General features: G+C 35.6%; 1 protein-coding gene across 3 annotated transcripts; it reads right to left on the minus strand.

The window, feature by feature from the left end:
• On the minus strand, window positions 1-24,537 carry dmtn (dematin actin binding protein). Of its 3 annotated transcripts, none has more exons than XM_084400281.1 (15): window positions 24,274-24,537; window positions 11,237-11,296; window positions 10,799-10,861; window positions 10,457-10,612; window positions 10,130-10,174; window positions 8,353-8,485; window positions 8,222-8,266; window positions 7,966-8,109; window positions 6,417-6,526; window positions 6,052-6,157; window positions 5,616-5,680; window positions 5,319-5,372; window positions 2,730-2,795; window positions 2,338-2,418; window positions 1-1,154 (listed from the first exon to the last, which is right to left on the minus strand). In XM_084400281.1, exons 2-15 carry the CDS (start codon window positions 11,243-11,245, stop codon window positions 1,041-1,043), a joined length of 1,191 nt encoding a protein of 396 aa, XP_084256407.1. In that variant the 5' UTR covers window positions 11,246-11,296; window positions 24,274-24,537; the 3' UTR covers window positions 1-1,040. The 3 variants fall into 3 exon arrangements, with proteins under 3 accessions (XP_084256407.1, XP_084256406.1, XP_084256408.1); XM_084400280.1 differs by lacking the exon at window positions 24,274-24,537 and adding an exon at window positions 21,128-21,533; XM_084400282.1 differs by lacking the exons at window positions 1-1,154; window positions 2,338-2,418; window positions 2,730-2,795; window positions 24,274-24,537 and adding exons at window positions 4,868-5,069; window positions 21,128-21,533 and having other exon boundaries at window positions 5,324-5,372.
• Window positions 24,538-26,074: the final 1,537 nt, after the last annotated feature.

Consider the following 26,074-nt stretch of genomic DNA (forward strand, 5'->3'; position numbering starts at 1 on the left):
TCTAACATGAAGCTTTTATTTTTTTCAACATAACACAGTGTTGTTACAGAAAAACGGTAATGAGACACAACTATGACCAGACACATAATCGTTGGACAGTCTCCATTAAGTGTGCAGTGCATGACTTGATAACACCTATGCCATTTTAAAAGACCGCAATGGAGAATAACTACTAACGGCAGTGAAAAACCGTATGTATGCATCGACAACAGACATTGGAAATCGAAGTAAATGGTTTGCTAGTGGCTTCGTGTGGAACAAAGATCTTCTAGTGTTGTTCAGTAATTACAACCTACTGCATGAAGCACCAACAGTGTACGAGAACCAAAAGCCAGAGCTTTCCAGCAAAGCCTGAGCTTACATATTTCAAATTAGTCCACAGTTTAACACTGTTGCTAATAGCACAAATAGGAGTCATATATCGCAGTGCCTTTTATCGGTAAAACTATAAATAAATAAATTATGTAGACTCCGTGTCCATGCATTTTTTTAATGAATGAAAAAGGAATTTTAGTGATTGTTAAAGCTGAACTGAATCAACATCACGAATAGATAAAAATAACATGATATATGTACAGTGCCATACATGTTTGGGATACAATAAATTAAGTTTATAGTGTAATATCAGTGAACACAGTTGAAAAAAAAAAGTGATGGTTTACAATTTAAACTTTGTGTAAATATATAGGCCTATTATTATAAACTTCTCTGGGCACTTTAAGATTTTGAAATAGACATAAGGCGTAAAGAAAGGGCTAGAGCGGTTTATGAAATCGATATTCCATCACTAATAATCCGAGTTTTCAGATATGGAGCGACTGTAGGGGATGTGTGAATCTTCATCCCTGTCTTAATTATGTACACCAGAGACATATAGAAAGACTGCTGTATATGTGATTGAAATAACGTCTGGTAATGTTGCGTCATCTTCCTTGCTTATCTTGAAATGTCTGCATAGCATCCGTATTAGATTAGAGTGGTTATTACTAGCGTCTCTGGAGGGAGAGTGTTTTTAATGTCCGTGTCCAAATGTCCAAATGTTAGAAAAGGGACACTTTCTTCTTCAGGTCATTCCGTTTCCATAGTGACAGACGATCAAATTCTGTGATGGGCATTCCAAATAAGCTCTGGAAGTCTTCTGGAGACAGATGCCTCTATTAAAGACGAGATAAAAACAATCAGCCGCTTTACAGTAGACGTGCAGTCCGAGACGAAACCCTACAACTTAACTTCAAATATTGCAATCAATATTATATGAAACAAATTCACCCAATATGAGATGAGATATATGGATACCATAATCATAAAATGTGATTTTTATTTCAAATTTTAATTAAAATTTTTGTCATTTTTAATTAAAACATTTAAAAAAAATAAAAAGTTATATATTTCTTATATTTATTTATTTTATTGACATTTATTATTTGTAGTAGGAGTGTTTAGAAAAACATATTAATAATAATAATAATAATATTAAGAAAAATTTATATTTTTTTATTTTATGAAAATATATATATTTTTTTTATTGTGGTAGGAGTGTTTGGAAAAATTTAGTAATAATAATAATAATAACAAACAATATGAAAATGTAAAAATGTATTTAAAAATAAATATATTTGTGTAGGAGTGTTTGGGAAAAAATAATAATAAATAAATAAATAACAATAATGAACAATAATAATAATAAATGAACAATGGAGAATATTAAAATGCATTTAAAAAATATTATTTATTTGTCGTAGTGGTGTTTGGGAAACAATAATAATAATAATAATAATAATTTACTGAAAACAGTATTTATTTTATTAAAATGTATTATTTTTATTGTAACAATTGAAAATATTGAATTGCATTTTTTTTTTTATTATGTATTTACTTATTTATTTATTTGTCATAGGAGTGTTTGGAACACAATAATAATAATAGTTGATAATAATAATTGACAATTTGAGAATATTTAAATGCATTTTAAAAAATATTATGTATTTAGGCTACTTATTTATTTATTTGTCGTAGGAGTGTTTGGAACACAATAATAATAATAGTTTATTGAAAACAGTATTTATTTTATTAAAATGTATTTATTTATTTATTTGTCGTAGTAGTGTTTGGGAAAAGTAGAAATAATAATAAATGAACAATTTGAAAATAATCAAAATGTATTTTAAAAATATTATTTATCTATTGTAGAAGTGTTTGGAAAACATAATAATATAATAATAATAATAATAATAACTAGTAATAATAATACTTTTTATTAATATTATTTTTCTTTTGAGCTGATTCAAGGACCTCAAACTGACTTTTTACTAATGTTAGTGCTCATCTGTGACTTACCTCTAATCTGGTTCTGTCCACACCTGGAGGAAGCTTACTGCGCCCTCTGTGGGTCACAACCAGCATTTCATATGGATATATCTGAAGGGAGAGGTGAGATTTTATGATGTTTTGGGAACATTATATTCAGTACTCATCCTTTTTGATTCATTGGACACAGAAAACAGGCCAAAAGCTTCCAAAAGGTTTGCTCTAGGGAGAATGTTTACTGCACATTCAGCCTCCAAAGTTTTCAGTTCACTGTTGCCTTCAGTGATGCTGCCATATTGAATTCTGCATTCAATGGATGCAAGGCTTAGAAGCAACATGGATGTGAGTGAATGTATGGCATGGGGTTAGAAGAGAGAAGCTGAGCATGAAAACTTTGGAGGGTCTCTTAAGATCTGCCTCACCTTCTGTTCCAGAATACTAGGAAGAGAGTTTCCTCTGTCCATTCTCCCACTCTGTGAATCGTCATTCTATGAAGACACCACCACCCCAGCCCGAGAAAAATGCACCCCAGGACAAAGGAGATCAATATGAGACAGGTACATTTAGAGAGGAGGTTTCATTACATCCATAATAATGAACCAGCATCTTTTGACTCATTATTAAAGGGGTCCTGTTATGCTTTTCCACTTTTTCAACATTAGTTAGTGTGTATGTTGCATCGTTAAAGCTCAAAGTCCACTCCAAAGGGAGATATTTTATAAAACAGAATCCACTTTCCAAGAACTACAACGAAACGGCTCGTTTTGACTACAACACGTTATTTCCGGATCTTGTGAAGTCATAATGTTACTCATTTAAATAATCCCCGCCCACAGAATACACGCAAATAGGGGACGAGGCCTGTTTAAGCTGCTGCTATGTCAAAGAGACGCTGTTTTTTTTTTTCATCCTGTTTCCGAAACTTCCAAAAATGAGTTTGACCTTCCTAAGGCTGACGAACTTAAGAGTGTATCTGTGTGCTGCACATGTAATGGAGAACAGCTTCCAGAACCACAACGCACAAAAGCTTCTCCTGAAATAGAGCGCTTCTTTGTAGGGAAAATCTGTTGTTCGTGGATCACAACTTGTAATTATGTCGTATTATTTGTAGCTGCGTTTTCTATTAACAGTTCAAATGATACGTTTTATGAAGTTGCTACGACGTACTCACTTTTGTTGCCAGCTGTTTTGACAATAATGGCTGTGTGTTGAATTATTTTCAGAGGACAGTAAATATATATTGCCATACAAGCAGCACATTGACTACTCTAAAATATAGCCAAGTTTCATTTCTATAGTATTGTCCCTTGAGAAGATATACTAAAATGTTTGCTAAAATGCGAGTGGTGTACTCACTTTTGTGAGATACTGTGTATATATATATATATTAGTACGATTATGTGCTCTGTCATCTGTAAGTTGCTCACTAGCTGCAATTTTTTGTGGTTGTAGCAGCAAGATATTTGTTTACAGCGCGATACAATTTCAGGAATGTAATAGCCTATGTATCTTCTAGCTGGGAGTGTGCATTCATGTGATCTCTCTGTATTTCAGACGCCCCCTTCATCAGCGTTCGGCTGGTGCCGGATCTGGGTGCCGATCACAACACACTGGGTCAGCTAACCAATCATAGCGTATTTTGGAAGGAGGGGCTTTATCGAAACCGGAACTAAGCGACGCGTTCGGGCCAGACTGGGGAGAGAGGTGCTGTAATAATGTAAAATGTGTGAAAAATAATGTTTTTTGAACAAATCAAGCATGAAAGCATATTCTAGTACACCCCAAAAACAAAATCAAGACCTTGTAAAAGGGCATAACAGGACCCCTTTAAAGGGTTAGTTCACCCAAAAATGAAAATTCTGTCAGTAATTACTCACCCTCATGTTGTTCCAACCCCGTAAGACCTTCGTTCATCTTCGGAACACAAATTAAGATATTTTTGATTAAATCTGAGTGCTGGATCACTCCTCCACAGGCTTATGGACACTATAACTTGCTGGCCCAGAAAATGTATTAAAGACATCGTTAATATAGTCCAAGTGAGAATACTTTTTGTGCGCAAAAACAAACAAAAATAACGACTTTATTCCACTTTTCCTCCTTCTCTCTGGGCCTCGAGTCTTTTCACGTAGTGTTTAAGCGTAGCGCGTCTGTGTTTCACGTCACCACGTAGGCTCACTATTGGGCGACGCTGGTCATGTGTGTGATACGTGGTGACGTGCAACACAGACGCGCTACGCTTAAACACTACATGAACTAACTCGAGGCCCAGAGAGAAGGAAATGAAAAGTGGAATAAAGTCGTTATTTTTGTTTGTTTTTGCGCACAAAAAGTATTCTCGTCGCTTTATAAACTTAAGATTGAGCCACTGGAGTCACTTGGACTATATTAACGATGTCTTTAATACATTTTCTGGGCCAGCAAGTTATAGTGTCCATAAGCCTGTGGAGGAGTGAGCCAGCACTCAGATTTAATCAAAAATATCTTAATTTGTGTTCCGAAGATGAACGAAGGTCTTACGGGGTTGGAACGACATGAGGGTGAGTCATTACTGACAGAATTTTCATTTTTGGGTGAACTAACCCTTTAAGTATGCAAACAGTATGTGGTGATCACATGAGTCAGAAGCCATGAGAAAGGAGTGTAGGCTAATGTCAGGGTAAAGATACATTAGTAGCAGGAACAGGATGTGGTTTCCAGGTCATAAAACCCAAACGCCATGCTTGTTAAATCAAATAAACAAAGCCATCTTACCTGTACACCTGAGGAACATATTAAGAAAAAAAAGATTAGAATGAGTTAAAAAAACACAGAATAATTTAGGAAATATTCAGAAATCCAAAAAGCTTTAAAATCATTAAATCAAAAGGGGGATGTATCAAATATTTGTTCATATTCATGTGCATTTCGATTCAAAATCTTACTCAAATGTATTATTCTGTTAATATCATTTATAATGGAACTTTAATGCACGATGAGAATCTTGCTTGTGTACACTAACGTTTTCTGACTTTACCTGTTTTTACTTTTCCATTGTCTGTGGAGGTAAAGTCTGCAGACTGCAGCTGTATGCAGAGAGAAAAACAGTTACACACACTAGAGACACTAAAGGACTACAGGAACATCTTAAACAACAGTTGACATGTTCGCCACATGATTGGCACATCTTTAAAAGGGTCAGAAAAGTCTAAAAATGTTCATATTATGAAAACTTTGATTAACATTATAGGCAAACTCAGGGGTCAGGGGAGGGACATATTATGATTACAATGTATAAAACGACCCCTTTAAAGATGAATATCCCTTACCCTTGTGAGGCCTGTTCGACTGCAAGGAGGTAAAGAGGCGGATTTAGTAGCAATGGCTGATGATCCTGCAATGAATGTAAATTAAACATTTCATTAAAAGCACAATAGACATTTCTCTATAGTCTTTCTATTTACACAAATGTATTTCATCATTTGAACACTGGGTGTCCTCTGTGACTTGCTGGTTGAGGCAGTGATGCCATAGAAGAACCATTTTTGGTTCCCCACAGAACCTTTCTTAGTGTAAAGTATATTCTAACAATCTAAAAGACTTTTTTCCCACTATAAATAATATTTTGTGCAATGGAAAGGTTCCATGGATGTTAAAGTTTCTTCTTGAAACCACAGATGCCAATAAAGAACCTTTACTTTTAAGAGTGTATCCTTTTTGAACACAAAAAAATTGTGCATTAAGACTAAAACAGATGTCACATACCCAAATGTATGTTTGTCCCATCTGGCAAGGAACGTGTTTTTCTGCGGATGAGCCCTGATTTCTCTATTTCCTCCTTCAGGATCAATTTGCCCAAGTTGGACTGTATCTGAAAAACAAACAGCCCAGTCATGATTAGAGAGCTCCATTAAACGCTGGCCTCAAGTTGTGTGTGCATATCCTTCCAGCACTCACTTCCATTTAATGGCCCAAAAACAAAACACTTAATCATCCAGCCTTAGAAAAAATATTCCAGCCCAGCGTCTGATTTATTCTAGACTGACAGACAGACAGTGAGGGATATTAATCTGAACAGGAGTTATTGATATGGGGCAGTGAGTCCTGCTCCAGACAGAAGCTGCTTTCACCTTCTGAAGTTCCTGTTCCTGGAGTCTCTTTGCATCTTCAGTCAGGTCCTCAAACTCATCGTCCTCCATTGGTTTTCCCTGCTCGGCTGCTTTCTTTCTCCACTCGATCTCTGTGAGGAATTGACAGACGTTGTAAAAAAGCGTATCGCCTTTGAGGGTGTACCAATGAAGGGGCTTTCGCACTGGATAGTTATAGGAACTAGAGACCAGGGGAGTCCCCCCAGAACTAAATGTTCCCCCAGGACCATTTTCCTTGTTGCATTCGCACCGGCAGTTGGATCTTTAAAGTGACGTAAGCCTTCACTTGCGTGGTTAATAGTCATTTCTTATACGTTATTAGATAGAACTGTTAAACAAAGTAAACGTATACAAAAAAAGTATTATATCGTGTGTCATGTGGGTGATGCCCAATGCCGAAATACATAATCATGTTTCGCTTGGTCCCTTCAAAGTCGAATTGAGGCTGAGAAGTGCCTGGACTTCGACGTTTGGTCCATCTCTCGCTGTTTTTCATGTTTGCGGAGTAAATATATAGGCTATACACTGTGTGTTTATATGGCTTTTTAAAAATGACGGGTGCCAGTGTTTCGCATGCATTCAACCAATCAACGTACACTTACTAATCAGGCACAAATTCCAAATTCAAAATGTCCGGCGCGGGAAAATTGGGTATAATTTGACTCGGTATGTTGCACTGAATTTAAAAGAGGCCAGTTTTTGGGCAAACCGGTCAGAAATTATACGCAAAAATCACCATTTTTCATATCTCCTGACCAGTAGGTGGCGCTGTGCCAAAACGCTGTAGGAAGCCTCAGGTCATGCTTGTGATGACACATACCAACTTTGGTCTGAAAAATACGCTAAAGCATTGCAGCAATAATACATCTATTTTGACGTGCTCTTCGTCAAATTCGTTCGCACGTTATTCGAGAACGTTTTGGTCTGTCAAAAGAGTTTTAAATAACTTTATGCCAGCATGGTCTGAAGATGATGTGAGCCACTTTTGATGAAAATCAGACAAACATTTCATAGGATGCAATCGAATCGTCTTGAGCCAAGGAATAAGAGGAAAAAATTTTGTTTCTAGCCCTTACGGTTCAAAAGTTATTAGTGCAAATTTGGACAGTTGATGGCGCTAGACGGATTGAGTTAGAGATAGGGTTGCAAAGTTTCCAGAATTTTTGGAAACTTTTCAGGATTATTTGGAAACTTTTGGAAACTTTTCAGGATTATTTGGAAACTTTTGGAAACTTTTCAGGATTATTTGGAATTTTTCTGGAACTTTTAGAAAGTTTCTGGAAATTTACCAGAAATATTCAGCCCCTTTGCAACCCTAGTTAGAGACTCCAAATTTTAAACGCATATATAAATGCTAAAAAGTTAACTAGTTTCTGTAAGTCTGCATGCTTCTCTAAAGGTGCAATAACAGAATGGGGAAAAAATGCCACATTTTACCTTCAATGGTGTGGAGCGGGAGACCAATAAAATGTAATTGTGGGCGGGGCTACTGTCCAATGCCACAGAAATATGAAAGCTGGTGAGCATTTACCCATAGTAGCTAGAGAGGGTGGACAGGGCCAGTACTCTGTCTCTATCTTTGAAGGCTGGTTGGGATCAGGTGGTTGGGCTGCTGGAAACTTGGAGGACTCAATGATGACATCCTGTTTATTATGAGACATTCCAGTCTCTCTTTCTGAGGACAGGGATGAAGATAAAACATCAGGATGTTACCAGTGAATCTGACCTTACACCTTGGAAAACCAATCATCTATGATTTATAACAAACATTATAAATGAACAAATACCGTGTTTGTAAATTGGTGGTTTCTTATAGATGTTGATGCCACTATCTGAAACATGAATGGATGTACAGTTACAACACATTTGATTGATTATGAAACATCGTGCTGTGAAAACCCTCTGATGAACGAAGCACCTGGCCTGTGGAAGTGCTGCATGGGGCCTTTGGAGGCAGGGCTGATTTTGCGGAGGTGCACCGTGGAGCCCATGTTGGACCCTCCTGGAGACCCCTGCTCTGGCCACTCCTTTGACTCTTTTGAGGCAAATATCTGAAGAAACAGGGGAATTGCAAATACGTTCTATTATTCTGAAATGCTAATAATGAAGCACTGGCTTATGGTAACATAACTTCATGTTTCAAGAGTGGACACAATTTAAGCACTCAGCATGTTAACAGAAGCCAGACCATCATATTTCACTGCCTGCATCAATAATATGACACTGCAAACTCATGCCTTACAGTAAAATAAGCTAATGGAAGTCAGAAGCACAGAATGCTGTTTGATTCCACTGTTCAATGTTCTAGAGTAAGTTTTTAATTAAAAAACTTAATTAAATAGCAGTGCACAATATTACAATTCTGGCTGACACCAATGCTAATTATTTTCAGTGAGTGACCGATATAAAATCAATACATTATTATTATTCAATACATTTTATTATTTTATAAGATAAAATTAAACTAAAATTAAATATATGGATAATACGTGGATAATTATTTTGATATTTGCTAAATAATGATTGGTTGAATAATGTTTCTATGACTGCACCACAATAATGTGAATTAAAGACATTAAATTAAAGCATCAATAATAATCAATAATTTTAATTGTTAATATTCAACATTACAAGAATATTATAATACTACAATATTTTATGAAAAGCAGTATTAATTATAATACAAATTACTAATATTATTCAGTGGAGAAAGACTACATTTTAATTATTATAAATAACAATGTTAATTAATAGATTTAATTCATATTCACATACAATATTTAAAACATTACAATACAACAACATTATATGATAATGAATAGTATAATTACAATAAATCATGTTAAAATTCATGACATTCAAATTCTAGCTGATTACAATATGCTGCTAATTATTATAAGTGCCCAGTATTAAAATTCAATTGTATTTTAATAAATAAAAAAACACAAAAAACTCATATTGAAATATAATATGGATAATACGTGGATAATTATTTTGAAATTAGCTAAATAATGATTAGGTCATATGTCTGCACTGAAATACATGTGAATTAAAGACATTAAATTAAATTATAATAATAGTATTAATTCATATTTATATGAAACATTACAACAATATTATAATACTATAGTATTATATAGTAATTATTAATACAAATTAATTATGTTATTCAGTGAATAAAGACTTCATTTTAATTATTATGATTAATAATGTTAATAATTCACATTCAGTATTAATTATTATTCATTCTTTTAAAAAATATTACAATATGACAATATAATAATCTTGTTGTTAATAATAATGAATACAAATTTAATATTTTTTAAATTTTGTCCAATAACGATACGACAATTATTTGCATGTTCTGGCCAATAACCAATAAATGGATGATGTTTAAATTCAATACTTCTACAAAAAATTATAAAAAAAAATTCCATTAAATATAATACAGAAAATAAGGGGGTGTCTTTAATGTGAATTAAATTAAATTAAAGTACACCGTGTCATATTCACGCTAGCAAGCATAATTAAAATACAACTGTACAAATTAAAAAAACTGAAACTGAATGTAATTTAAAATGGCAGCGTCATTAATTGTGTGTCTCAGTAAAGCAATCACATGTGAAGTGTGCAGGGAGATAAACGCGCTAGTTAAAGCTAGTGATCAGTGACTAGCGGCCGTCCTGGTGTCTCACCTCAGGGGAAGGAGGGGGCGAGATAGAGTGAGGCGACATTGATCTCTGTAGAAGACGAGGAGAGAAAACAGAACACACACATACAGTACATGCTTCGTCTTCAAGGCCTGACATTCAAATGCCACTTTTACACACACAAATCATTTAACACGCATAACAAAGCTCGACTAATAACATTATATCTCACCATTATATTCAGCTTCCTGTTTGCCAAAACTCATATATTGATTCTACTTTAAGTGGAAGCTGTAAAACGTACAATAACCCTTCTCAAACGATACAATGAAACAAAGACCTGATTTAAAGAGACACTGGCTCTTTTCTGACCTCTCTGCTTCTGGAGAGACACGTCCGATCCAGGGCTGAGATATTAAAATGCGGCTCGTACACCATCAGATCTGGCCGTTCCACCTCAAGAATGGCTTTGTCTTTGGGAATGGCGGCCAAGTCCTTATATCCAATGACCTGATTGTCCATCCGTGCCTTTGGGGAGTTAAACAGAAAGAGGCTGAGTTCAGTTTGGCGTGAAAGAAGCGGTTGTCCTCTGAGATGCCTCGTGGGGTTCCTAGGAACCGGGATATTGAGCATGTGCTTTATGGCAGATAACAGAACGGAATGTGTTATCTGCGAAACTGAAAGCTATTGAGCGTCCAGGCTAGTTTTACTTACCACAATAGAGGTGGCTGGGGATCCAGGAGCACTTGGACCCCGGGAAGACGGGGCCGTCCCTGCCTGCAGCGGTGGAGCAGATAAAAGAGGTCAGAGGTCATAATTTAACTGCTCTTATCTCTTATCCAATGACATGTTGTTAATGAGAAATAAGACCTATATCTAATAGCATCAATCAAACTGATGATGTCTGTCACTCGGCCACGCCCCCTTTCCATTCTCACTAAGGGAAAAAACCCCAGTACAGATATGATCATGCTTTAACGGGCTTACTCTGACAGAAATATAATATAGATTAGTATACACATATGAGACTATTGATTAGTATACACATATGAGAATAAAACAATAAAAAGCTTTATAAATATTTCAGAAACCCTAGTGTTTGGAGATCAATGATTCATGGCAGCGAGATGAAATGAATTCAACATACTTTACCTTCTGCATGACTGAGGACAACTATACAACTCCCTTCTTTGTTCTTCCAGATACTCAGATCTGCAATAAACCATAAAAAGACCAAACGTGAATTTAAAATACAAACAAGTCAGGTTATCTTATAGAAGTAACTTATTTGTTACCTGGATATTTTGATTGTTATACCAATTTTCTTGTTTTCTTTTTCTTTATTAGAAGTTAAAGAATTATTATTATTGTAAGTTTTCTTAAAATAAGTATTCTTACTAAGGCTGCATTTATTTGATTAAAAAGTACAGTAAATATTGTGAAATATTTCAATATTTGTGAAATATATAAAACTCCATATGGCTCCGGGGGGTTAATAAAGGCCTTCTGAAGCGAAGCGATGAGTTTGTGAAAGGAAAATATTCATTTTTACTTTTATGATGGATGGATGCGATAGATGCACTTTTATGATGGATGGATGTGATAGATGCACTTTTCTGATGGATAGATGCACTTTTATGATGGATAGATGCGATAGATGCACTTTTCTGATGGATAGATGCACTTTTATGATGGATAGATGCGATAGATGCACTTTTATGATGGATGGATGCACTTTTATGATGGATGGATGTGATAGATGCACTTTTCTGATGGATAGATGCACTTTTATGGATGGATGGATGCACTTTTATGATGGATGGATGCACTTTTATGATGGATGGATGCGATAGATGCACTTTTCTGATGGATAGATGCACTTTTATGGATGGATGGATGCACTTTTATGATGGATGGATGCACTTTTATGATGGATGGATGCGATAGATGCACTTTTCTGATGGATGGATGCACTTTTATGATGGATAGATGCACTTTTATGATGGATAGATGCGATAGATGCACTTTTATGATGGATGGATGCACTTTTATGATGGATGGATGTGATAGATGCACTTTTCTGATGGATAGATGCACTTTTATGGATGGATGGATGCACTTTTATGATGGATGGATGCGATAGAAGCACTTTTCTGATGGATAGATGCACTTTTATGGATGGATGGATGCACTTTTATGATGGATAGATGCGCTTTTCTGATGGATAGATGCACTTTTATGGATGGATGGATGCACTTTTATGATGGATAGATGCGATAGATGCACTTTTATGATGGATAAATGCACTTTTATGATGGATGGATGCGCTTTTATGATGGATGGATGCACTTTTATGATGGATGGATGCGCTTTTATGATGGATGGATGCACTTTTATGATGGATAGATGTGCTTTTATGATGGATGGATGCACTTTTATGATGGATGGATGCACTTTTATGATGGATAGATGCACTTTTATGATGGATAGATGCGATAGATGCACTTTTATGATGGATGGATGCACTTTTATGATGGATGGATGTGATAGATGCACTTTTCTGATGGATAGATGCACTTTTATGGATGGATGGATGCACTTTTATGATGGATGGATGCGATAGAAGCACTTTTCTGATGGATAGATGCACTTTTATGGATGGATGGATGCACTTTTATGATGGATAGATGCGCTTTTCTGATGGATAGATGCACTTTTATGGATGGATGGATGCACTTTTATGATGGATAGATGCGATAGATGCACTTTTATGATGGATAAATGCACTTTTATGATGGATGGATGCGCTTTTATGATGGATGGATGCACTTTTATGATGGATGGATGCGCTTTTATGATGGATGGATGCACTTTTATGATGGATAGATGTGCTTTTATGATGGATGGATGCACTTTTATGATGGATGGATGCACTTTTATGATGGATGGATGCACTTTTATGATGGATAGATGTGCTTTTATGATGGATGGATGCACTTTTATGATGATAGATGTGCTTTTATGATGGATGGATGCACTTTTATGATGGATGGATGCACTTTTATGATGGATAGATGCACTTTTATGATGGATAGATGCGATAGATGCACTTTTATGATGGATGGATGCACTTTTATGATGGATGGATGTGATAGATGCACTTTTCTGATGGATAGATGCACTTTTATGGATGGATGGATGCACTTTTATGATGGATGGATGCGATAGAAGCACTTTTCTGATGGATAGATGCACTTTTATGGATGGATGGATGCACTTTTATGATGGATAGATGCGCTTTTCTGATGGATAGATGCACTTTTATGGATGGATGGATGCACTTTTATGATGGATAGATGCGATAGATGCACTTTTATGACGGATAAATGCACTTTTATGATGGATGGATGCGCTTTTATGATGGATGGATGCACTTTTATGATGGATGGATGCGCTTTTATGATGGATGGATGCACTTTTATGATGGATAGATGTGCTTTTATGATGGATGGATGCACTTTTATGATGGATGGATGCACTTTTATGATGGATGGATGCACTTTTATGGACTTCAAAACAGAAACAGCCATTCACTGCCATTATAAAGCTTGGAAGAGCCAGGACATTTTTTAATATAACTCCGATTGTATTCGTCTGAAAGAAGAATGTCATATACTCCTAGGATGACTTGAGGGTGAGTAAATCATGGGCTAATTTTCATTTTAAAGTGAACTACTCCTTTAAATCAAGTCTTAGTATTGATTGCTTCTCAAAGAAAACTTTTAAAACCTTCAAATCTTGTATTTAGATATTTTTAGTGGAAAACAATATTTTACAAGGCATTTCCCATACTTCCGAAAACATACAGTACACATTAAATTGGAAATAGAGAGTTGGTCTTGATATTCTGCTATGAGTTTTGATATAAAATAAATCACAATTTTAGAAAGATGAATACAGTCTTCTCCAAAACAACATTGTGAAATTCAGATGAGTTCATTTAAACGGTTTCTGGATGAAACAGCCCATTAGCCCATCTCACATTAGCAGACTCTATCAACGGAGCATTCCTGAAAATCAGTCTGAGCTGATCCTCCCACTGAGGGTGTTCAACACGCCCACTCATATCACACATTTCATTTCATCACCCACCACAGGATATTTGGATAACAAGGTTAGCTTCTGCACTGTATTCAGAGATGCATCTGTTTTAGGAATTACAAATTCCTACAAAAAAATATTCAAATGGGTTCTAGAACCCTAGGGATCTTGACTCCATTTTAAAGGACCCTCTGTATGGAGAAATGTTTTAAATGATTGCATAATACTTTCATGTTTAATGGGTTATTTAATATCCCCCCCCCCCCCCCCTCTAGTGATCAAGTATGATTACGAGCTGTTTAAGTCATAACATTTTATTAATAATGAATTAAGACTAAATTCATAGAATTATCCCATGATGGCATTCATATGAAGCGCCTGACAGAAACCTTTAAGGTTCTACATAGAAGCTTTTCTTCTAAGAGTCTGTTTGGAAAGGTATAATTCCTCTGTTAAAACATTTTTCCTCCTAGCTCAGTTCAATATGCAGATATTTAATAAATATCTGTAAGCTGCCCCCCAAAATATGTTAACACTGATATTCTGTGCAGTGCTATTTTAGTATTTTTTATAAGTACTATTATAGTATTAATTCATATTTTAATTATATTTTTATTAGACATATTTTATCTTAATCTCAGTTTTCGTTTTTAGTATTGTTATGTGCTTTTGTCATTTTTATATTTCTATTTAGCTTTCACTTAAATCTATTTCAGTTTTTGTCATTTTAGTATTTTATTTCAGTTAGTTGACAAGACAACAGTTTTAATGTGAATTTGTATTTAATATTTCTATTTTATTTTTATTTCTATTTCCGTTTTAGTAATTCAACTCATTTTTTTATTTCAGTTAGTTGCCTAGGCAACAGTTCTTATGTAAATTTGATCAAATATTTATATTTTATTTCTATTTAACTTTCACTTTCAGTTTTAGTAATTTTACTTCAACTCATTTTAATTAGTTGCCAAGGCAACAGTTCTAATGTAAGTTGTTTCCAATATTTCTATTTCATATCTATTTAGCTTTTATTTTGATCTATTTCAGTACTAGTACTTGGGGTTTAATAATTTTAGTACTTCATTTTATTTCAGTTAGTTGTCAGGGCAACAGTTCTAATTTAAGTTTTTCATCTAATATTTCTATTTAGCTTTCATTTATATCTATTTCAGTTTTAGTAATTTTAGAACTTCAACTCATTTTATTTCAGTTTAGTTGCCAAGGCAACAGCTCTAATGTAAGTTTTTAATCTAATATTTCAATTTTATTTTATTTCAATTAACAAAAACGATCTTTAACAGTTTAGTTAACAATAATAACACTGATTCTCTGACACTTTTAACACTTGCCTTCGGCCCCACACAGCAACACTGGATCAACCAATAGGATGAGATGGGGGTGGTACTATCTTTTTGCCCAATTTTTGGAAGAATTGCCTTTAAAAGCTGCTGTCAGTATGACTACATATGAAGAAAGCACCAACCGTCTGATCTCCACTAAGAGGATCAGTGGACTAATGTCTTTATGAAATGAGACATTAATTCATTAGACGCAGAGACATCCTGTTAGTGTGGGGGAGGGGAAGTGACATCAAGATTGCTCACCCAATTTCACCTTGAGCAGAGAATTATCCACAGAATTTATCAGGTTCCAGCATCGGAAAACAGCAGAGAATTATACTGAGTACAGATGGTTTCGGGTTGGCAGTCGTTAATGTGCTAATTAGCTTTAACAGTAATTTCAATTTCATATAAGGACAAGCCTTGAATATTTCATGACAAGAGCATAAGTAACACACAGGGTACAAGCCTCAAGGCGTTTTGAATCCATTTCCTTGCATTAAAATAGCTGACAAAGATACTCTATTTGCAAAAACAGCTTTTTGATTGGATGGAGTTCACTCGGGGTAAAGCTAGAGCTTTTTCGTTCCGGTTTGTTTTGACTGCTCATGTGTTGCTTCAGGGGAAAAAAGACAAAAATGTCAAGGGAAACGCATAACATTTACGGGCAAATGGGCAATGTGACATTATGTGACCACCCAACTTCTCAATACTGTAATAGAATTTAAAATTATAAAATCAAATAATTATAAAAATATAAAAATACTATAAATAAATTTCATATTACAAATTTTTATATATATATAGCAAATTTATTATGCCAATTCTGTCTAGATTTAACCACATTTTTTTATAACACTTTACAATAAGGTTTCATTAGTTTACAGTAATTAACTATAAAGTTAACATGAATGAAAACACTTCTAAAACATTTATTAATCTCAATTAATGTTAATTTCAACATTTACTAACAGATTACTGAAATCAAAAGTTGGACCTGAACTAACATGAACAAAGATGAATAAATAATGGTACAAATGTATTGCACATCGCCAGTTATTGTTAGCATGCATTAACCAATGTCAACTAATGGGACCTTATTGTAAAGTGGTACCCATTTTCATTTGCTTTTTGGTAATCCAGACAAATTTCCTTGGCAGGTTTAAGACACCCTTAAACAACATATTAAACCTTCCCTTTTCTATTTACTCTAAAGCCAAAAATATTGATTTCTTTTCAGTGAAAAATCAGTGAGAGAGAAATCTATTGTAGCACCAAACATCGCTGTTGCTTCCTTTCCTCAGCCATACACATCTGTCCCTGCTGGTTAGTAGGGTTAGCGATCGGCTCGGGTCAGGTTTACTCTGGCGTGAAGGACGGTGTGTGTGTGTGTGTGTGTGTGTGCTGAAGACGTGATTGATCACTCTGAGCACAATGTAAATGGCCTGTCATCTGAGACGAAGGGACCCATGTGCATCAAGCTCCCTGTAATTCAACTTCAATCTGGCTAAGAACAGTCCCTGAGCACCAGGCTCAAATAAAGTTTGATTTAGTGCTGATTCACATGCCGAGAAGACAATTTAGCACTTAAACAGCACTAACCAGTTACCTACTGTGTGGAGATGTCATGTGTTTTCGTGCTGTGAATTTCAGGATACTGCTAGATAGCACACATCACCTCAGAAGCAGAAAATGAGGCCGATAGTTTTGAGATTTTCTTTCAAAGTGAAGTTCTACTACTGCAAAACTATCATGCCATATTTTGTTAAATAGTCATAATGGCCACTAATAATACAATATTGATCTTATTAGAGGAAGTCAGAGACAATGTCAAACGCACTAACCAATTTTATCTTAATAAAGAGCACACTTTAATTAGCCTGGCTAACGTCAGACCTCGTCTCATTGAGACGTGGTCTGGGAACCACATGTTCATTTTCTCGTATTTGAGGCGTGGTTTACGAATGCCCAGAGCCGTTTATTGGGCGCTACAAATGTCTATCAAATGCGCCTGTACGTAGCTCATAGCCAATCGTTTCAATTATACCAGATGACGTATGTAGAGCAACAGAAATTCGAAGAGGAAGAAGACGAAATAAACTTGCGTTCTAAACTACTTAGAACACTATCAGAGAATGTCTAATAAGGCGAGAAGTTCCACTCTCAGTACACTTCCGGCTTCTGAAATGGTTGCAGTTCCACTTTGATTCCATATGAGGGCGCTCACAGGACGAGTGCAGAATGAATGGAGGTCTATGACGCTATACCCATCAAAATCCACTTTTCTCAGGATATAATTTTTTGTCTAGTAATTTGAATATTGTATTCGAAAGGAGATGCAAAGAAATTACACATTGCTGGGTGTTAGATTTTTGAGTCACTTATTTGCTTTAAAAAGTCTTTTAAAGTGTCAATGATGTCATACACATCATACGACCAGAGATACTGCTTTACGGCAATCCTTCAGTCACTTTGGTGCTTTCGTGCTCTGCACTTTCTTTTCTCTCGAGGCATCGTCAACACAGCTGACACAGGTAAATACACGTGCTAGAAGAGTTTTTGTTTTGTTTGTTTCTGGTCCCGCTTCGGATGCCACGATGCCATCAAGCGGTATCTCTGGCCGTAATCAGTCCTTCACTGACCAATCAGCGTTCATTAGCAGAATGCTAGCGTGTTATGGGCAACAACAACTCAACCTGTGAGAAATCGAAAGGACATAAGTACTCGTTCATTCAACTTTCGACCTATAACCCATGTTGAACCTGCAAAACCTACAATCGAATCTGAGATTTCTCAACTGCAATCGGGTGAAAGAGACAAATTTAGCCGTCTAGCCCCATAGACTCCCATTCATTTTGCACTCATGGCGAGCGCCCCCAGTGGAACTCTGGTGGAACTACAACCAAAATTCAGTACAATAGGACTTAATAGGGAGTGGGCAGGCTCTCCGTAGACGGGCTCTGACACTATCTAAGGCTGCATCGAAAAGTAACTTCGCGTCTGATGCCATGTTGGATCCATAGATATAAACAAACTGCTTCGGTGTGTCGCATAGACGTCGTCATTGTCTTGCTGCTCCCTCCCCGTTCTGTGATTGGTTCCCTTTTTGAGGGGAAAATCTGGTCCATGGTGTCCAGGCTGCCTAGCAGCGTGAATAAAATCGCGCTGTTCGCAAGGCAGCATGGGGAAACCCAGGCTACACTTTAATAGCACACAGAAATAATAGTGGTGCAGGGATGACGTATTTTTGTAGGCCAACCCAGAAGTTAGCATCACACCGGTTCCCTCGACAAAAGCTTAATAGGATTTCCATTGGCTTTTGGATTAGAAAATAAAAGCTTGTGATTCTTGCACATTTTGTTCATCTTGATAATCTTCACAAATGAACACAACTTATGAATTTTGTAGAGTAAAAGCTAAACATGGGTTATAAACTAACTACACCACGGTCACATGACAAGGTCACCATCACTAAGCTTCCGACAACTCTTTCTTTCTTTAAAAACACTGAAAAGTCTAAGTTATAAGTTTGTGAGAGCATGGTTATAAACACAATGAGGCTGTGAAAGCGGACTAATGTTTATGAGTTTATCTGTTCGTCCTGATGACATAGCAACGATGACGATGACATAGCAACGTTGTTTCAATGTTTATTTTTTTTCAATTTTGAAACAACAACATTGAATGTTGGTCATTTTTTTCTGACTGCCATATTATAATCATTTTAAATATGTTAAACTCTGTTCATTAAATGATATCGATCAGTTGAAAAATCAGTTTTCAGTTGAATACTTTCAGCTTTTCATTATTTTTAATTCATAACTAGAGGTACAATTGACCTTGACCTCAGTCACAGCCATTATAAATGAGCATCTTTAATTCATGTTAACTTTCAACCAACAAAATAAATGCCATTAAAGGGATAGTTCACCCAAGAGTATAAATTCTGTCATCATTTACTCACCCTTAAGTTGTTCCGAACCTGTATGAGTTTCTTTCTTATGTTGAACACAAAAGAAGATATTTTGAAGAATGTCGGTAATCACAGTTTCCATACTATGGCAGTCAATGGGGTCCATCAACTTTTTGGTTAAAAAAGTTGTAAAAAAATAAATAAAAAAATAATAATTCTTCAAAATATATTCTTTTGTGTTCAGCAGAAGAAAGAAACAGGTTTGGAACAACTTGAGGGTGAGTAAATGATACAGAATTTTTACTTTTGGGTGAACTATCCCTTTAAATAAAAATAATGAGCAACATCTTTTGTTAACTTTTAACCAACAACCTATAGATAAATTGAAATAAATTAAATACAAATAATTAGCAACAACAAAATATACTTTAAATGATGGCCCACAGAGATTAAGTAGCTGGTAGGCTGCTAATTACTATCGATACACTTCTAAAATTCATTTATTCCATTGCACTGAGAACATATGAACTGCATGTATGCTCATAGCAGGATAAAATAGTATACTGTACTACTACAAAGTACGCTGATCAACCACAGAAAAGCTTAAATGATATACCATTACTAACACTACTCTGTAAAAGACAGCATAGTGTGTCAGACCATAATGGGCCTGCTTCAAGCATTACTGAAAACAGCGTGTGTTGATAAGGAAGCCAGGCAGTGCACTTACGAGATCCAGAATGCCCTTGTCTCTCATCCGAGAGGTTTAGCATGCAAGAGTAATATGATTCTTATTCACAGCAAAATCTTAATCAGCATTTGTGTCTGAAAACTAAACATCTGATCTGACACAGTTGTTAAAGGCATAGGTCACCCACAAATTTAAATTTTGTCATTTACTCACTCTCAAATTGTTCCAAACATGTATGAGTTTCTTTCTTCTGCTGAACACAAAAGAAGATATTTTGAAGAATGTTGGTAATCAAACAGTTGATGGACCCCATTGACTTCCATTGTTTTTTCCTACTATGGATGGAGGTCAATGGGGTCCATCAACTGTTTGGTTACCAACATTCTTCAAAATATCTTCTTTTGTGAGATAAACTATTACAGGTTTGCTTGAGGGTGAGTAAATGTGAATTTTTTGGGTGAACTATCCCTTTAAACTTCTCTTGTTTTAAAGATGTTTAAATATTTTTACTGGAAGACAAGACAAAAATACTGATTAAGAAAATGATCAGAACTCTTCCAACACCCATATAGAGGATAAAAGACCACCTTCTATCATCATCACAACACACTTCCAAGCATGTGCATCAGTGTTTGAGAGTTAAAATCATACAATATATAAATATATATAGATCAATATAAAACAATTGAATTTTAAAAGGAAATGATCCGAATTTTAATCTGGACTTGAATATAAATAATAATTTGGTTTTGTTTTTACCAAAGTAAACAGAAGAAACCAGTGATAAGTTTATGGTATGAAAAAACTTCAGAAGAAAAGATATATTATATATATATACATATATTGCATATTTAGGTCAAACTGCACAGGACCAAGCACCAAAAATCCATAGCTTCATAAAAAATTTAAGAAAATAAATTAAGGAAGGGATCGCAGAACCAAGCATAATTATTCTGAAAGCAAAGGGTAATTTTGGAGGCAAAACAAGCCACAATACACACCAGGATTCCACCTCAGCTCCAGCTCTGTGATGAAGAGGAAATCCTACGCTGAGAGATCCAGACTTCCTGTCATCCTTCTCCCATTCTCCCCAGTCCTCATAGTCTCTCTCTCTCTCTCTGCACGCTGTCTAGAAGACCCCACCCACTTCTCTCTCCACCCAAACTGAAAAGCACTTATCTCAGCAGACCAAGAGCAGCCAACGCCCAATCAGACGAGTCGGTTGCGTCACCGGGGCAACGCTCTGCTCCATCTGAAGAGAATTCTCAACAGCGCTGATGGATACAGGATCCATGAGGCCTTCCGGCTCCACTGGGAGCGCGGTGTGACGGGCCGAGGATCTGGGGAGCTTGTGTTTCTGGCATAAACAGCCTGAGGAAGCCCTCCTGTTGAAGATCTTTCTTGTTTGAACAATGGCCATGCTGCACATCACGTCCCAGAAAACAAGCCCTTCCTAACTCCTCCCCGTCACTACTGATGTGCCGCACGTGCTCTGGGCAGCCATATTTCTTTAGGCTTCGGTTTATTCTGCATGTAGAGCTATCCAGGTCATAAGCCTGGGGGTTTAGCAGAGCTCTGGATTGTCTTGACTAGAGTTCAGTCAACAATCCTGAGAAGATCAGACCAGCAGAGAGACTGACTGCTGGATTTGTTCAATCAGATTAGTGTCCCATTAATTAAACCTTCTCAATGTCCACTCTTAGTGAATCCCTTCACTGCAAACTGAATGACAGGAGGACACCGTCAGTGGCAGGAAAGTGTCTTATCACAACTCTGTTCAACATATATATTTTCACACAAAGTATTACAGCCCATTTTGCAGTTTTAGGACAGGATAGAAGACCAGACATGGAAGAATAGAATAAAATAAGACAGAAATGTATAGAATATTACAGAATAGAAAAGAATAGATCTAGACCATAATAAATAAGGAAATAATAATAAAAAGAATAGAATATGACTAAAGAATAGAATATGCCATAATAGAATACAATGAAATAGATCTAGGCTGGACAGAAAAGAATAGAATAGTCCTTAAATTAGCAAAATAGAATAGTCTATGACAGGAAAGAATAGAATGTGACACAATATAAGAAAAGAGAAGGGAATATCTCGAGGACAGAAAGGAATAGAATAGAACAGTCCTAAAACTAATCGAATAATCCATGAAAGAATAAAATATGACTGAAATTAATAGAATATTACAGAAGGGAATAGATCTAGACCATGATAAATGAATAAGGAAAGAATAAAATAGAATATGACAGAAAATAATTGAATATGCCACAACAGAATAGAATGAAATGGATCTAGACCAGACAGGAAATAACAGAATAGACCTAAAAACTTAGAATATAGGGAAATAGAATAGGGAAGGAATTAATAGAAAATGGCAGAATATGACAAATTATGACAACCCTAAAAAATAGAATAGAATAGAATAGAATAGAATATGACAGGAAAGAACAGAATATGACACAATAGAGGAAAGGAGAGGGGACCAGACAGGAAAGAATAGAACAGAATAATAGAATAGTCCTAAAACGAATAGAATATGAAAGGAATTAATACAATATGGTAGAATAGAATAGAGCGGAATAGAATAGCCCTGCCCTAAAAAGTACAAAAGGGAATAGAACAGAATAGAATATGACAGGAAAGAATAGAATAGAATAATAGAATAGTCCTAAAACGAATAGAATATGATAGGAATTAATATGGTATGGTAGAATAGAATAGAGCGGAATAGAATAGCCCTGCCCTGTCCTGTCCTAAAAAGTGCAAAAGGGAACAGAACAGAATAGAACAGAATATGACAAGAAAGAATAGAAAAGAATGGGATACATCTAGACCAGGCAGAATAGAAAAGAATTGGACTAGATAAAAATGTTATTTCTCTTCAGAATTGACTTTCCATGCAAAGTGGATCTAAATGAAACAGTGCAGGAAGGGGAGGTCATCTGCTGTCTAACTGGATTTATAATATCCAACAGACAGCATCACTACACATCTTCATCTGTCTACAGTCTCTCGACCATCATGGGGAATATGAAATAAATGCTTATTTAGCAACAGGCAAAAACAGCAGGGAATCTGCCATCAGGAACTGAAGAATCTCTTAACATGTGACTCGTTGCTCATTACATCTTACAGCCGTTTCTCTGATGATGAGAAAGCCTTTTCACTGCCACCATCAATGCTGTCAACTCAGACTGTGTGATCATGAGGAAATGTGACAGCAAATTGCTCCTTTGTTTTGTTTTTGTGTGCAGGCAATCCTTCTATAGCCTATTTCTACAAATATGAATCAGAGCGTCAAACACTGGTAATTTCCCACTTGTAAAAACAGCAATATACACTAATATTGATAATTATTATTATTATCATTAGCCTATCATCACATTGCATATTAAATTAATTTGGACAACCAATGACAAATAAGAAGTGCTCCTCAGAAAAAACCTGCAGGACTGAGGTTATCCTTAAAGGAAGCAGTAGTTTCCTGTTGCTTTAGACAGGGAAACGCGCGGGGACGCGCAGCTGTTAGGGGGCGCGACTTTTAGTGCCAGCGTTGAGACTGTTGCCGTTTTCCTTTCTTTCTTTATTTACTCTGTTTGCTGTTATTTCGTGACGCTTGTAGGGCACAAGTAAATGTAATTCCCCAATAAATCAAACAAGCGTTTATATATCTCGGACATTTAATTGAATCAATTAGTTTTAAGTCATGAATAATAATGCGTACAGGCCTATACACAGAACATTCATATTTAAGGTCTGTCTGAAGTCAAGATTCTGTTGAAGGTTACAGCTGTACATGGCCAAACAAAACGACACATTTTATTTTAAAATCGTAAAAAAAAAAAAAATCCATCCACAATCCGACGTTTTTCAAATAGAACTGATTCGAAATTGTCCTTTAGAGATCGCGAGACTCCGTGCGTGTAGAAGGACAAGTGACCGATGATGTACAACCTCTACTGATGATCATAATCGACTACGGCAAAATATTAATACATACATCCATCATAGGCTACATCAAACATCAACAAACATGACTACACATCAGTCATTTGAACATTTATATTCTAGTCTGCACATTTAACATCCCAGCTATATGATGAGAAATAAACATGTCGCGTGCTCGTACCTCAGATTTTAAAGCAGCGGTTTATTCTGTCCTGTCCGTCCAGAGATGCAGAATTTCAAAGGTCTCTTGAACACTCAACTCAAGATCATTGCGTGGATTACGCGTTCATATGCTCGTGCCACATTGGCCGTGTCTCAAACACCAGTGAGCTGCCTACCTAGACCGCATATTGTGCGTCATAGTCGCTGTAGGCGTCAGCTGACTCGGAACGCGCTAATAAACCCCAAAAAACGCGGTGTGTAGTTTTTGAAACACAGCCGCTGTGGAGGAAATGTGCGTCTGAAGCATATTTTACAGTAAATGGCCAGCCAATGAGAGTAAAACAACTGTACTATACTCAAGATGGGACCGTCCTGTTCCTTTTAATAGGACACTTATTCATCCCTAGATGTGAACCTCTCTTTGAGCCTATGCAGAATTACTGCAAGGATTTGTGCTATTTATCTGCAGGTCTTTATACATCTGTGATTATTAAGCCTACGTTTCACATTATTCAAAATGTGCAAGTCGCCTCTGACTTTATTAAGTATACAACTGATAGGCTACCTGAATAACACGAGGTCTTTGAAAAATGTATTTAAATAAAATAAAATAAAATAACTAACACGAAGGTTATAATTGAACCTTACACCACTAGAGGGCGCGGTGAAGCCTTTTATTATTATGACAGCTACAATACATTTTATATGAGTAGGCTACATTTTATTTTACATGAATTCTACTACACTTATAGCTCGCTTAAAAAAAGATTCTATTCTATTCTATTCCTTCCTGTCTGGCCTAGATATATTTCCTTCTCTTTTCTTCTATTGTGTCATTTTCTATTCTATTCTATTCTATTCTACAATATTGTATTAATTCCTATCATATCATATTCTATTCGTTTTAGAACTATTCTATTCTATTCTTTCCCGTCTGGCCTATCTGTTCCCTTCTCCTTTCTTCGATTGTGTCATATTCTATTCTTTCCTCTCATATTCTATTCTATACTATTTTTCAGTTTTTAGGATAGGGCTAATCTGTTATATTATGCCACATTCTCTTAATTCCTATTCTATTCCATTGTGAAGTTTTTAGGTTCTATTCTATTATTTCCTGTCTGGTCTAGATATATTTAATTATATTCTACTGTGGCATATTCTATTATTTTCTGTCATATTCTATTTTATTCTATAATTTTTTCTATTCTATTTTTCCTTATTAATTTATTATGGTCTACATTATTAGAACTATTCCTTCCTATTCTGTCATATTCTATTGCTTTCTGTTATATTTTATTCTATTCTGTTCTTTCATGTCTGGTATAGAAGTATTCCCTTCCCCTTTCTCTTATTTTTTTTTTTTTATGTTCTGTCATATTTTATTCTTTCTATTCTTTCTTTTTAGGATTATTCTATTCTCATCTATTCCTTCCTGTCTTGCCTTGATATATTCCCCTCTCTTTTGTTCTACTCTGTCTTATTCTATTCTATTTATCCATTTTTGGACTTTTCTATTGTATTCTGTTTTTCCTGCCCAGTCTAGATATATTTCTGTCTATTCTATTGTGGCATATTCAATTATTTTCTGTCATATACTATTTTATTCTTTCCTTATTCGTTTATTATGGTCTAGATCTATTCCCTGTAATATTCTAACAATTTCTTTCGTATTTTATTCTGTTCTTTCATGTCTTGGTAGATCTATTCCCTCCCCTTCTCTCCTTTTTTATTCTGTTCTGTCATATTTGATTATTTCCTGGATTATTCTATTCTATTCGTTTTAGGACTGTTCTATTCTATTATTCTATATTTCCTGTCTG

The sequence above is a fragment of the Rutilus rutilus genome (assembly GCF_951802725.1).
Source record: "Rutilus rutilus genome assembly, chromosome: 25".
NCBI classification, from domain to species: Eukaryota; Metazoa; Chordata; class Actinopteri; order Cypriniformes; family Leuciscidae; genus Rutilus; species Rutilus rutilus.

Bases quoted from the DNA above. Each gene is read 5' to 3' on its own strand.
- dmtn (XM_084400281.1), bottom strand. The intron at 6,527-7,965 runs GTAAATGCTCAC...AATTCCTCACAG, and splicing joins ACCCTCTCTAGCTACTATGG to AGATCGAGTGGAGAAAGAAA. The intron at 2,419-2,729 runs GTGAGGCAGATC...CTCTCCCTTCAG, and splicing joins CTAGTATTCTGGAACAGAAG to ATATATCCATATGAAATGCT.